Genomic DNA, 13,863 nt, shown 5'->3' with positions numbered 1-13,863 from the left:
TGATATCGTTTTATTTATAACCTAACACGAAAGAGGGAACAAGAAAGATGCCTATCATTCGAGAGTTAACCATGTGCCTGAACCTTTTATATATGGGTGGAAATTTCGTATGAAGATGCGTGGAGCAACAGCTGCCAATTGTTTGCCTAACCTAGGAGGACTAGTCATCAACCACTCACCATCTACGTCGAAAAAGACTTTGAGAAGTCAATAACCACAAAGCTTTCTCCTTCCTGATGCCTGATGCCTGATGCCTGATGCCCGTGGTATCATGTGGTTTGATTAAAAGCGACTCCATTAATTGTCTTCGTACGAACAGACCAGGGGGCCCGTAGGTTTGGAAATTTAGACATCTCTCGCCTCGTGTTCCTCCCTCGCAGTATTTCCCATGTCTGAAACGCATCCGCCTCAGACTCAAAATATCTAAACTATATTCGAACCGCGTGGTAAAGATAAGGTCAACGGTGGAAAAAAACCCTCCTACTTAAAAAGAAGCTAAATGTGACGTTGCACCTGCCACGTGACAATGATTAATTGCCGGGAGGAAATTCCACAGTTTTAAGATTCGGAAATTTCTTTTCTATGGAAAGCAAATGCCCGAGAGAAAATCAAGTTCGGCATCGTTTGACAGAGCTGTTGACAGTAAAATTTTCAGATATAAAATTTTATGAAGTAAATCTTTTATAAAAAGCTATTTACTATTTAATAATTATATTTCTAAGACATTGTGAAACTTTAATATGTGTTTGATAAAAAAACTGATAAAATACTTTTGGTATGACAACATGACCATACAAGAAATTACATAATATTATACAATAGAGCATAATAAAATATAATATATATTAATATATAAATTTATAATATAATATAATGATATGGTAATGTAATATAATATTTTATAATATAGTAATATAATATTTATATACTATAGCATAATTTGATATTATATAATGTAATATATCAATGTATTATGATATAATATAATATAATATAATATTTATAGTATAATACAATAATAAAGGTATAAAATATTATAAGTATAATTATTATTATTGTTGCTGGAAATTAGACCCGGGGGCGGCCGTCGGCTGAGGAGGAAGAGCTCCGGCGAACACTGGCGGGCGGCGATCCGTCGGCGAGCGGCGTCCTCCGTGGGGGGCCTGCAAAAAGCCGGTGGCCGGGGTTTCCGGCGCCGGCCCTCCGATGCTTAAGTCAGAGGGGGCTTAATTGTGGAGAAGGAGAGGGACTGTCTTTCCAAGTCCGAAGCCTCCCTTGGGAGGAAGAAGCCTCCAGCCCCCTTTTTAGAGGGAGAAGCTCCCCTTTTATAGGAAGAGTAGCAGGATTACCTGTGATGTGACCGGGCGAATTAATGGGTTACCGTCACTATTGGACGTGGGCGTGTGAAGTAATGAGTTGCCGTGGATGGCCCGTTCCCATTATGGGAGGAGGTTGCGTGCAGCAAGAGCTTGCTTGTGGCGTGCAGTGCGGTACATTCTTGGGAATGGTGAGGTGTTGACAGTCGTAGCAGGGTATGGTCCCTGATTGATATGTCGTGGCGTGGCCGGCAAGTAAAGCATGGTGCGGTAAGGCTGCTGCAGGGCATGGCCGCAGCATATAGACGACGAGGTCGGCCTTCTGAGGTCAGCTCGGCCTTCTGTGCTCGGCCTTCTGAGCTCGGCAGCCTTCTGTGCTCGGCCTTCTGAGCTCGGCAGCTTTCTAGTCTCGGCCTGCGGAGCTCGGCCTTCTGAGCTCGACAGCCTTCTGGTCTCGGCAGCCTTCTGTGCTCGGCAGCCTGGATGAGCTCGGCCTGGATGAGCTCGGCAGCCTGGATGAGCTCGGCCTGGATGAGCTCGGTAGCTTCTGTGCTCGACCTTCTGGCCTTAGTCTTCTGAGCTCGGCGGCCTGGATGAGCTCGGCAGCTTCTGTGCTCGGCCTTCTGAGCTCGGCAGCATGGATGAGCTCGGCAGCCTTCTGAGCTCGGCTTGCATGAGCTCGACTCGGCCTTCTGAGCTCGGCTCGGCTCAGTCTTCTGAGCTCGGCTCGGCCTTCTGGGCTCGGCCTGCATGGTGAGCTCAGGCTTGTTGTCAGATTTGGGTGCTTTAATTGTACGTGTGGGGTGGTCTATTTTTTTCCCCAACAATTATATATTAATATTATTATTTTCTATAATTATTATATTTTATTATTGGTATTTTGGTTCAAAAAGAAAAAAAAATTATAACTCAAAATAGCTTTCTGACGGGACTTAAAAGTACTTTTCCAGAGAAGCTCTATTTAGTCTAAAAGTGTTTTTTCCAACATAAAAGCTGTTTTAACTTTCTGGCAAAGCTAAAATAATTTTTCGATTTTTTTTTACCAAATACTTCTATTCCATCTAAAAGTACTTTTGGAGGGCCAGAAAGTACTTTCTATCCCTCCAAAAGCTATGCTAAATAGGGTCTTACTGCCAAAAATTTGATTGGAAGGGGTAGAGTATTGCGTCTTGTTGGATGGAAAGAGTCAGTTTAGTGTTTACATTTGGGTTGGATCTTTTCTAGACAGGTCTGAAACCACTTCTGCTATCTTTGACATCTTGTGTTGGACATAGTGGTTCAGATTCCATACCTAGGACGGAGTGGTTTTTAGAACCATGGCTCTTTGGTGGAGGCTCTAGCTTCAAAGGAATGAGAGTAGTTTTAGACATTCTTCAAAATCCATTTTCCAAATCCGCTCTAAAATACAGTCGATTTGGAAGGAGTGGAGTTCGGTGGCCAATGCTAAACATGCCGATGGTTTAGATTTCTTCAGAAGAATAATCTGCATCTGCTAAGTCTTCTGTTTGGATTTGTATTGCATTTTGTTTGTATCACTTCCTATCTCATGAATCGAAGATTTTTTTTTTTAATTACATATAGTAGAAATGCATGTAATCCAGACTCATGCACTAGTACCAAGGCCAAGGAAAGACTAGAACACTTCTAGATAGGAGCACTAGTACCATGGCCTAATTTTTTTTTTCACAAAAAACAAAAGAAAGATAAGTTGGGTCCAGTCCAATCTAGACTTGACCCAATGCACCCAAAATAGCCAACAAGGCGACAAATGATCCTATTTCACATAATTAGTAGCCTTTGTGTTATTAGCCCTCACATCGACAGTGAGTCTAGGTGTTTCCATAGGTTGGTGACAAGCGTGCTCCTTAGGCTACAATACCATCAAATCCTTAACAAAATAATGGTCTTAATTAGTTATTATATACTCAAGCAGGTAAACCTTCCATGACAGGAACCTTCCACCTGGTGGTTGCCGGAAAATCCTTCTCCAAAGCCATCTGCAACCCAAGCCTTGGCACTTTCCATCGTCACCTTCACCAACCTATTCCTCCCACCAACCCCATCACCTCTCTGGTGGGGTTAGCCTTCCGAAGCCCACAACAAATACTAGTCAACTCGGAAGAGAGGACATGCGTCAACCACTGCATCCCTCTCCATCGTATTTCATACAATGCTATCCCCAGCGGACCACCTGTACGGAAATCACAATCCTATCACAATCCTAATAGAGTTACCAATCTGCTAACCGCCGGTAAAGTTGACAAAATATGATCCAATCCGCCAATCTAATTCATATTCGGCCTAGAATAAACAGATTTGGTTTGAACTAAATATATTCAGATCGTAAATAGATCAGTCCATTTAAACTATTTAATAATTAGGTTAGGTTCAGGCTCCATCTCCTAAATCCATTTAACTCGTTCAAGAATTGAATTAGAGCGGGCAAGCAGGTTACATGCTTATTAAGTAAGTTAATAGATTAATGAATTATCATGTCATATAGGTTAACAAGTTATACAAATTAATTGATTAATTGTTTATTAAACAAATTAAATAGGTTAGAGCAGATTACTTGTTTGTTAAATACAGCATATTCAGATTTTAGTTTGGGAAATTTTAATCCAAACCGTATCTGATCTGATCCGTACATGTATATACATGATCCGACCAAGCCTGATTGCCTTCCAGCGAAGTCAACTACAGTAGGGAGTCTCCTCGCAATTAACAGAACAATGCAGGGTTAATATGGTCAATTAACAGGATAGCTAAAGCGGTTCCTTTCCCTTTTTTTTTTTTTTATCTCCTGGAGGGCATAATCGTAACTTTGTTGACTCCCTGGGCCCACCATAAAGGGAGGTGCCATCATCTGCGCGTATTGACCGGCATCGGCCTGCCACGAAAAAGATAAAGCTACGGACCCCAAACACCGACCAAAAGCTTCTCAAGCCTCGTGGCATAAAATTATTGGATAGTAAAGTGGGATATTGGCTCAAAATCACCAATAGGATCGTGCAGCGCTTATTGAAGTCACGTAATGCTACGTGTTGCTAAGACTGTTGGGTAGCATAATGAAGAAAAAACACAGAAATAGAAAAAGAAAAAAGAAAGAAGAAATCCGGCAGCAGGAAAAGAAAAGACGGCTCTGAATCCGACTCTTTCTCGACTTGTTCTTATTTTTCTGCTCCCTTTCTCGCGCTCCTGACTCTTCTTCTCTCTTATTTTAATTATATTATTTACTTGCTCCGAAATTTTAATGGCTGCCGGTCGATCGAGGGAAGTGGAAAAAGATACCATCGCTCCCCATAATTTTTACCTCCATTCTTTCTTTCTGGTCTCTGTAGCAAACACCATCACCACAAAAGCTTCAAGGAGGACCAGACCAAAGTTATGATGGCCTTTAGCTTTTGTTCCTATCGTTAGTCATCGTTTGATTTGGTTTAAACGAGGTTAAATTATTATTATTATTATTATTAAGATGGTTAATTTAAAAGAAGAGATGGTAGATAAAATAATTAGCAGGGCAAGCAACCGTTTGGTTTGTCGTTGGGAGTCTCGAACTCTTTTTTTCTCCGGACTAGAATTGAGAGGCGGTCGGGTCTTTGGCGTAGAGTCCAAGCTCTCCTTCTCTCCCTCTCCTTCGCTTTCTCCGTGCTATTTGCCGAGCCGAATCGAAGAACGGATCGGGGATTTCTCTCTATCTCTGGCGCTCTGTTTCGGGGAAATGCCGAGGTACGGCTCTCTCTCTCTGTTGGTCTGCAGGTAAGTTAGTTAGATCGGTGGATTTGGATCTCTAATGGGGTTGTTTGTAGTTGGATTCTTTTTGAGATATGGTCGATGCTAAGCTGTTGCGTAGTAGAACTCTCTCTTCCTCTCTCTCGCTCTCTCCCTCTGTGTAGATTTGTCTCTTGGGGAAGGTTAGATGAGGGGGTTTGCTGCATTTAGATCTCTATTAGTCTATTAAAGTTTTTTGGAGATAATTTCTTGAAGCATTTAATGCTATTTGTGCTTTTTCTTTATTTTTCTTTTAATCGATGATTTTGCTTACTTTTGGGGGGCTTTAGCTTTTGATTTGATAACGGTAGCAAGATTTCCGCTTTGATTAGATTGGGTTTCTACAGTTAATCTCGTTTTTTGTTTTCTTGCCCTTCTCCAGCAGTTATTTTGCTTTTGGATACGTTTGAAATGCAATAAAACTCAACAAAATACCTTCAATCATGGAATTTGATTTTTTTTTTTTGTTAAAGGTTTGAGTAGGATTTTCCAAGTTCCATGATTTTTCGCCTTTGTTATCTTGGGCTTTCATTTAATTTCGAACTCGATCGTTTTTAACAACCAAACACCTACTAAAACATCTTAACTTTCAAATGTCAAAAAAAGTTGATGGTTTTGAAATTTAAAACTTCTGAACTTACTTTTTTTACTTTTTTCTCTCTAAAGAATTATCTCTTTCGTCTGCTTTGGGGATTCGAAGTGGTTCAAAAATGCTTTTGTTTCGACGAATTTAGAGGGCATTCCAGCGTTACACATTATCAACGCTTTTTATCGCGGTGCTTTTTCCTCCTCCTCTTTATTGATTGTTGTTTTTTACACGCCTTATTGATAATTTCATATTGAACTTTTCCAAGGACACGGGCTTGAAACTAGAGCTGGGCTTGATTATTTTAGTTGCAGAAAAAAGAAAGATGGGGATATAAGATAAAATGTTTGGTAGATGAAATGTGCGAGTGGCTGGTTGTGTCATCTGCCTTGGGCTAAATGTTACTTCATAGTTTGGGTAGACTTAACATTTCACTGTCTTGTGAGAATTGAAAAGAAGAAGTGGTAAGAGGAAGAAGTGGAATTGTCTGCACAAAAATTAATAGCGGGATGGCAAGGATAAGTAGGGTGCTTAAAATTACAAATTAATCTCAAACCAAACTGTTTGCTGAAAAATTAGTTACCATTTTGCAGTTTGGAAGTACAATTTGAAATATGATTTTTAGGGGTTTGCATAGTATTAATGGTTCACAATGATTGGCGCATATTAGCTTCTCTGTATTTTTAGTAGAAAATTTTAGGAGTGGGTGCATGGATATTATTCTTTTTTTTTTTTTTTTTGTAAGGGTTTGATGCACTTTCTATATATGAACTGACAATTTACATTGCAAATTGCATGAAACTCAGGAGTCCATTCATTTCATTTTTTTTGAATTTAAATGATATCAGTTGTTTCAGTTAGGTTGAAAGCTAATTTGACCATTAGAAATGGTATTAACTGGACAATGTTTGAACCTATCTGGTTTGTTACTTATGAGGGAATTTGTTACTGTTATGTCATATAGCTTTATTCGTTCCAAATTTCCAGCAATATGTAGAAATACCTTTTGGAAATCTAGGTTTCACGGGAAATAAATTAAACATATGAAATGTGAGAGAGAGAGAGAGAGAGAGAGAGAGAGAGAGAGAGAGAGAGAGAGAGAGAGAGAGAGAGAGAGAGAGAGAGAGAGAGTTTTAATTGTTGAAGTCTATACCTGAGGATTGTAATCCCTGGTTTGCAGGACTAGTTTGTTTTCTATGCACTTCATCTAAGGAAGTTGGAAGCTCATGCAGGCCATCTTTGCTATTTAAGAAGCATATTTGGTTCTTTCTGATTCCATGTAAATAATCATGGTGGTGTTAACTATTTAATTATATAAATTCATGATTATTTCTTGTACTACCTTTCTAGTTTGTCTTTCTAATGTATCTTATCTGTTTGAACAGACACCGTGAGTGAAGTGTTGGCCATGTTGATTTCCCTGGACGCTTTTACTTCAGGTGAATTGCAGTATTGACAGTGTTACTGGGTGGTATTGCCATTGAGGTTCCTAGCCAATTACAATCTCTGACAGCAAGGTTGCTGGTTTGATTGCTATCGAAGAATCCAATGATCTAGACGAGAAGTTGGCTGGATGCATTGCTGGAGTCCATTTTGCAGAGCTTCACAGAGCTGCTCTCATTGGATGACTTCAAGACTTATTGAAATTGACTTCTCACATACATGATTAATTCTAGATTTATATGCTTTCATTTCTCAAGAAGTTTATTCTCATGGAACGCAAGATTTAAAACATTGTTGCATGTTTAGTCTCCTGAAAAATGAAGAAGTGGTCTGGAGGCGTCATATTAGTGTTTTTATTTACATTGCTGGTTTTGAGGTATGGGATAATGGAAAATCCACTGGCAGAAACATCACTTTATAATCCCTTTTCTCGCAATTCTTCTGACCATCTACGATGGCTGATTGTCAGAGATCCACCTGCAGCTCAAAATCCAGAAAATGGGTCCCAAGTAGTCCCAGCTGATACACTAGTTTCCAATCTTTTTCTGGCAAGAAATCTTTCTGATGGAGAGCTACGAGCTCTGCAGACTTGGTACCATTTGCACCACTTAATCAGTCAAGCAGAGGGCTTGCCTCATGCAGTTGAGGCTATCAAGGAAGCTGGAACTGCATGGGAAAGCCTTATGGTCTCAGTTGAAAATGAAAGACGGATTGGTTCTGGAAATGTCAGTGCACATCAGAAAGTGAAAGAGAAGCAGTGCCCATATTCTATTAGAAGAATGAATGCTTCAGAATTTGGTGATGGCATTTTTAAGTTGAAGATTCCTTGTGGACTCGTTCAGGGTTCTTCCATTACTTTTATTGGCACACCTGGTGGTCTTCTGGGTAATTTCCGTGTCGATTTAACAGCAGCAGCACTACCAGGGGAACCAGATCCTCCGATTATTTTGCATTACAATGTTCGTTTGCATGGTGATAAAATTACAGAGAATCCAGTAATTGTCCAAAATACGTGGACTGTAGCTAAGGATTGGGGCGCAGAGGAGCGTTGCCCTTCTCCAGATCATGATGATAATAAGAAAGGTAGTCATTGCTTGCAGAAGTTCTAATCATGATTAAAGTTCTGTTTTATGGGTTTCTTGCCATCTATCTATGATGGTCTCCCTGCACAAAATGAATTCTGGTTGGATTTATTTCTTTCTTCTTCGCTGAACCAGTTCCTGTTTTGTTCTTGTGCATGTTGTCCATCTATGAATTTCCTTTTATAATATATATTGTATCGAGTTTTAGTTATTGTTTTGCAGTAGTGATGTAATTAGTTTCATGTAAGAATTCCTCAAAAAAATGGGATCATTGTGCTGTGATGTTCATAATAGTAGTTTTAGTTTTTTTTAATACCAGGAATCTTAAGGTTTTCACAATAAATTTTCTATTCTTATCTAGAACATTTGGCTTATGATCTGCACCTTTGAGATGAATTTAATTCCTACATCAGACCATCACTGTTTTGATAGTGGAGGAATTATAGATGTTTTTTCCTGATTGTATGAGCTTACACCTTGGAGGCCGGTAATGCTAGATTGTATAACCCAAATTATAGAAAGATATTTATATATATATAAGTTCAATATTTATAACCAGCGGTGTGGATTCTTGTTTCAAATGCCACCATTCATTTTTGCACTAAGCATAACTATGTGCTATGGATTTGGTTCTTAAGAGTGTCTGTGCACAGCTGCACCTGTATTTCTATTCAGGCACACACATGTGTAGTCACAAACTTTGTTGATCAACTAGATGTACCTCCCAAGTAAGATTAGAACCTATGAGGGCTCAATTTACCTTTCCCTGACAGCTGCACATGTACTTTTATGCAGGCACACACATATGTGTAGTCACAAACTTTGTTGATCAACTAGATGTACCGCCCAAGTAAGATTAGAACCTATGAGAGTTTAATTTACCTTTCCATGCTATGACTTCCCAATTAGAGGACCAAGGATAGCACCACCTCTTCATCGTAATTGTCTGCACATGGGGTCGAAAGTGTAATTGCCTATTTTGTTCGTCATGCCAAGCATTTGTCTCATTAAACTTCTTATTTCATTTATCAGATGCTGTCATAATATATGCTTATTGTTCCTTATTTAAGGCATCTGATATGTTTAGGTGGACTCATCATGTGGGTGCTAATAAGTGATGACTTGGTATAAATAGCCTGGAGAACAAGCCTGTGCTATATAATCTGATACCCTTTTGCTTTCATTTTTTCATATTTGTTTAGTTTGTGAATTTTCTTTGCAATCCATTTTTTGTTATATGATTTTGTTTCTCACTTCTTTTTATTGCAGTGGATGACTTGGAGAAGTGCAGTGCAATGGTGGGGAAAGATGACAAAAGAATCTTTGCAGCTAGGCATTCCAATGCTTCAAGACAGCCTTCTACCACAAGAAAGGGTTCAAAACCTAGAATATATTTTCCATTTAAGCAAGGATATCTTGCTATAGCTACTCTTCGAGTGGGAGAGGAGGGAATCCAAATGACAGTAGATGGGAAGCATATAACATCCTTTGCTTACCGAGAAGTACTAACACTGCTAGCGCATCCATTTGTTTCTGTTCAGTTATTGATATAAGTCCAGGAAGCAACTGCCATTTTAGTTTAACCATCTTCAAATTTTTGTGTTGTCAGAGCTTGGAGACATGGCTTGTCAGTGAAGCAAGGATTTCAGGAGACATTAAATTGATATCTGTCCTAGCCAGCGGCTTACCTACATCAGAAGATTTAGAGCATGTAATGGACTTAGAAATGCTGAAGTCACCACCTATGCCCATTCATAAAGCTGTGGATCTTTTTATTGGTATCTTTTCCACAGCAAACAATTTCAAGCGTAGGATGGCTGTTCGAAGAACATGGATGCAATATGATGCTGTGAAGTCTGGTGCAGTTGCAGTGCGGTTTTTTGTTGGCTTAGTAAGAATAGAAGATATTATGCTTGCTGCACTATTCTCGCTTCTTAAGAGCATCTGGCTTATTGCCTGCTAACACTGCCGAACTAGAACAAAATTAGTTGGAAATTAGTAACTCATACACGTTAGGCTTGTTAATTGCAGTCTGCTTCAAAATGCTGGACTCATTCTATAGCTTTCATGCTGTGCTAACTATCCAACTTACGTATCTACTTTTCAGTTTGCCCTATCACCTTAGTTTGTTCCCACATTAAATGTTAAAGTTATGCCCTCTTTGTATAATCATAGCACATACATCTGAATGGCCTAACACTTCGTACTGCAGAAATAATCTTGCAAGCTAGATTGAATCTAGGAGCGTAGGCAACTTTTAATCATTATGAGTATCCATATTTTGTTCAGTTTATGGATACTTATTTTTATGTGATGCAAGTTTTAGCCTTCTTTGTGATAGCAAATTTGCCTCCGGTTTTCTTTGCCCTTTTGTTTAAATTTTTCTTTATATATATGTATTCCTAATTATTTGTCCTTCTATATAATAGGCTAGTTTTGAAGCTTGCACAAACAGTTACCTTAAACAGTATCTTGTTTTTCTTCACAGCACAAAAACCAATTGGTGAATGGAGAACTTTGGAATGAGGCACACACCTATGGAGATATCCAGTTAATGCCGTTTGTTGATTATTATAGTCTGATTACCTGGAAAACCATTGCCATTTGCATCTACGGGGTAAATTTGCACCTCAGTTAATGAAGAACCAGTAGTTTTGTTGGCTTATTTGATATTTTCTTTTTTATCTTCTAACTGGTTATTTCATTTGGTCTAACAGACAGAAGTTGTATCTGCCAAGTATGTGATGAAAACAGATGATGATGCTTTTGTCCGTGTAGATGAGGTGCTTTCTTCTTTAAATAATACAAATGTCACGCGTGGGCTGCTATATGGAAGGATCAACTCCGCTTCTCAACCTCACCGAAATGTTGATAGCAAATGGTATATAAGTCATGAGGTAATTTCAATGTTACATCTACCTATCAAGTAGTTTGCCAATGAAAAAACACCATGGAGGAAGACTGATTTTCAAAATGCCTGATTACTTCATGGTGCAATTTCTGTCAAGCATAACCAGCACAAAATTAGCTGTTGGTTTGGGAAACTCCTTTTGACTTTGGAGTTAAACTTGTGATTTATCTAGTTAAATGGTGCCCCCATCTGGAGGTTTTTCTGTTAGACTGACTTTTGCTTTATATCTTAGTTTTTCCTTACTTTCAGCACTGATGTTTTTCTTTCTCTAGATCCATTTCCAACAACTTTGTGATCTGTCGCAGCATCTAGTAATTTGTGCACAGAATTACCCTTCACTAGTATTGGTGCTATTCACATGACTTCTCAAGGCTAAGAACTGTGCTTTCTGCCTTCCTTGTTGAGAATATTTAAGCTTTGTCTCTAGTGGCTGAACTTCTCAATGCAAATCCTTTTATCTTTTCATGTCCCAACACTATGTAACATTAACTTGCTTTTGAGAAGTTATAATTTTTAACCTCTTAAGTGTGTTGCCCAATTTCAATATCTTTTTTTTATTTAAGTATGTTTGTTAATATTAGAAACTTGTTCATGCCCATGTGGGGCATCAGGCTGTATGGCCTGGCTGTCCTAGATTTCCTAGCACAAATATTCAGTGTTTTGCTAGTTACGCTGCATGTGATCTCATCTGTTTTTTTTTTCGCACAAAATATATATTGACATTTAGTTTACTACACAAGGAAGACTCAAAATACAAAGGATTTATTTGTAAGCTGTATGAAAGTTCCACAACATGTGTATTGTCGTTATCGTATGTATTTTTGTTAGCTTTACTTGTTGCGTCTCACTTGTTCTATCTTGATTCACTTATGGTTTAGCTGTTTTCTTTATTCTTACTTAAGTTACACTGTTTCTTTTTTATGAAGGAATGGCCTGGAGATAAATATCCTCCTTGGGCACACGGGCCAGGTTATGTTGTGTCACAAGATATTGCAAAGGCAGTTTACAAGCAGCACAAAAGGGGTCGATTAAAGGTACTTGACCTTTCGTTATTCTTGGTGTAATTAAGATATGTAAAGTAACTTCAGGCCTGCCAGGACTTGTCTTCTGTCTTGCTTTATGAGAATGTAGGATGCCACACATTATTAAAATGTACTGATTAGTGGTAGCATGCATGTTCTTTCGAGCTAGATTGCTTTCTTTTTCTTGTTTCTTTTTCCTTTTTTTTAAGGGAAGCTATATTGCATGTTAAAATTGAAAATATTGTTCATGTGCAGATGTTCAAATTGGAAGATGTGGCAATGGGCATATGGATAGATGAGATGAAGAAGCGAGGGTTGGATGTTAAATATGTGAAGGAGGAGCGAGTCTATACTGAAGGTTGCGAGGCTGGTTACGTGGTTGCCCATTATCAGGAGCCTCGGGAGATGCTATGCCTATGGGGAAAGCTCCAGCAGGCACATCGGGCAACATGTTGTGGAGAATGATGTGCGTTGAGGATGTTTCTGAGCTTGCATGAGAAGAGATTTTTTTTCCACGGCATGCCATTTCTTATGCTTACTGAGAATTATAGGAGAGGATTTTGCCGATATGCAGGAAGAGAACCGACCAGAGGTTTTGGTTTACCATGGATTAATATGTAGATTATTGGCTGAGATTCTGATATGGTTGCTACCGAGTCCTTTGTTGGTGGCAGTTTTAGGTAGATACAACTGACTCGTTGACTAGCATTCAGGATGATGTTAGGATTAAGACTTTTCTTCCGTACCATATCTTGGGTAGGTCTACCATATTGTTAGCGGAGTTCTCATTACACTAGACGGAGAGGGTATATGATTGTAAAGATTTTTACTTAGAGCAATCTAATTCAGTTCATTCCTATGAAGTTTGTCTGTTCATCTCCATTTTTATGTATCATCAAATTTGAGCCTGAGCATTCAAGAGGTGCAATTGGCCTAAATAACTCAATAGGGAGGTGTATTTGATAGATGCATGCTGTAGCATTTGAGAGTTACCTTTTTCATTTTTTTTTGGATCACCACTTCCGTGCTTGATTTATGGGAGTATGTTCTGCATGATATAACATTTGAGAGAAACCTTTTTCATTTTTTTCGGTCATCAATTTCGTTCTTGATTTTTCAGTATGTTGGGCGCAGGAGTTGTTCAATGCTTGTTAGTCGAGCAAAGGCTACCTTATTGATGATTGTGATCCTCTATAAAATTACCTTATTGATGTTTGTGATATCATTACCTTATGCATTCTATCGTTTCAGGATATCTGTCATCAATGTATAAAATTGATCAACACCGACAGATAATAGAGCAAGGTTACTTATTTGTTTGTTTGCTTATTTATTTATTCTTTGTGCTCACCGTAAGTGCTCTTGACGTATTTGGTGTCTTTTTCTGATACATCAAATAAATAACAATCTAGTTTTCTTTCTCCCCCCCCTCGTTGTTTTCTTAAACAGATTTCCTTTTCAACAAAAATGAAAAAGCCAATATGCTTAGATTACATAATATGAGACTGAATTGTAGTGGCTTAACGAAATCAGAAATCAGTAGTACAAAGTGTATGCCATTGTAATATGAAGTTTAAGAACATTAAACTACAGATTTTGGGCAAGGAATACCTCCCAGATGATGAAAGGACCAAATGACCAATTATATTAGACTGTAATGCCTTTCCACTCTTATCCAAGAGAACACACCATTGGGAAGTATGTAGTGCCTGAAGTTTGAGGCAATCCCTTT

The 13,863-nt window shown here is 38.6% G+C and overlaps 1 protein-coding gene across 3 annotated transcripts; it reads left to right on the top strand.

Annotated features, from left to right (window-relative positions):
* The first annotated feature begins 4,592 nt into the window (after nt 1-4,592).
* LOC103703054 (beta-1,3-galactosyltransferase GALT1) lies at nt 4,593-12,990 on the top strand. Of its 3 annotated transcripts, XM_039127231.1 has the most exons (9): nt 4,593-5,045; nt 6,854-6,952; nt 7,059-8,199; nt 9,468-9,700; nt 9,808-10,089; nt 10,687-10,815; nt 10,916-11,095; nt 12,036-12,143; nt 12,387-12,990. In XM_039127231.1, the coding sequence occupies exons 3-9, from the start codon at nt 7,434-7,436 to the stop codon at nt 12,594-12,596; spliced, it is 1,908 nt and encodes a 635-aa protein (XP_038983159.1). In that variant the 5' UTR covers nt 4,593-5,045; nt 6,854-6,952; nt 7,059-7,433; the 3' UTR covers nt 12,597-12,990. The 3 variants fall into 3 exon arrangements, with proteins under 3 accessions (XP_038983159.1, XP_038983160.1, XP_038983158.1); XM_039127232.1 differs by lacking the exon at nt 6,854-6,952 and having other exon boundaries at nt 4,593-5,075; XM_039127230.1 differs by lacking the exon at nt 6,854-6,952 and having other exon boundaries at nt 4,594-5,045.
* The last annotated feature ends 873 nt before the right edge of the window (nt 12,991-13,863 follow it).

This window comes from Phoenix dactylifera, chromosome 6 (assembly GCF_009389715.1).
Source record: "Phoenix dactylifera cultivar Barhee BC4 chromosome 6, palm_55x_up_171113_PBpolish2nd_filt_p, whole genome shotgun sequence".
Taxonomy (NCBI): domain Eukaryota; kingdom Viridiplantae; phylum Streptophyta; class Magnoliopsida; order Arecales; family Arecaceae; genus Phoenix; species Phoenix dactylifera.
Note: the sequence above shows the minus strand (reverse complement) of the source record. Positions and strands in the feature narration are given on the sequence as shown.

Excerpts from the sequence above, each read along its gene's own strand:
- LOC103703054 (XM_039127231.1), top strand. The coding sequence starts at position 7,434 with ATGAAGAAGTGGTCTGGAGGCGTCATATTAGTGTTTTTATTTACATTG. Across the intron at positions 10,816-10,915 it reads TTGCCATTTGCATCTACGGG|ACAGAAGTTGTATCTGCCAA; the intron begins GTAAATTTGCAC and ends TTGGTCTAACAG. Across the intron at positions 11,096-12,035 it reads AATGGTATATAAGTCATGAG|GAATGGCCTGGAGATAAATA; the intron begins GTAATTTCAATG and ends TTTTTTATGAAG.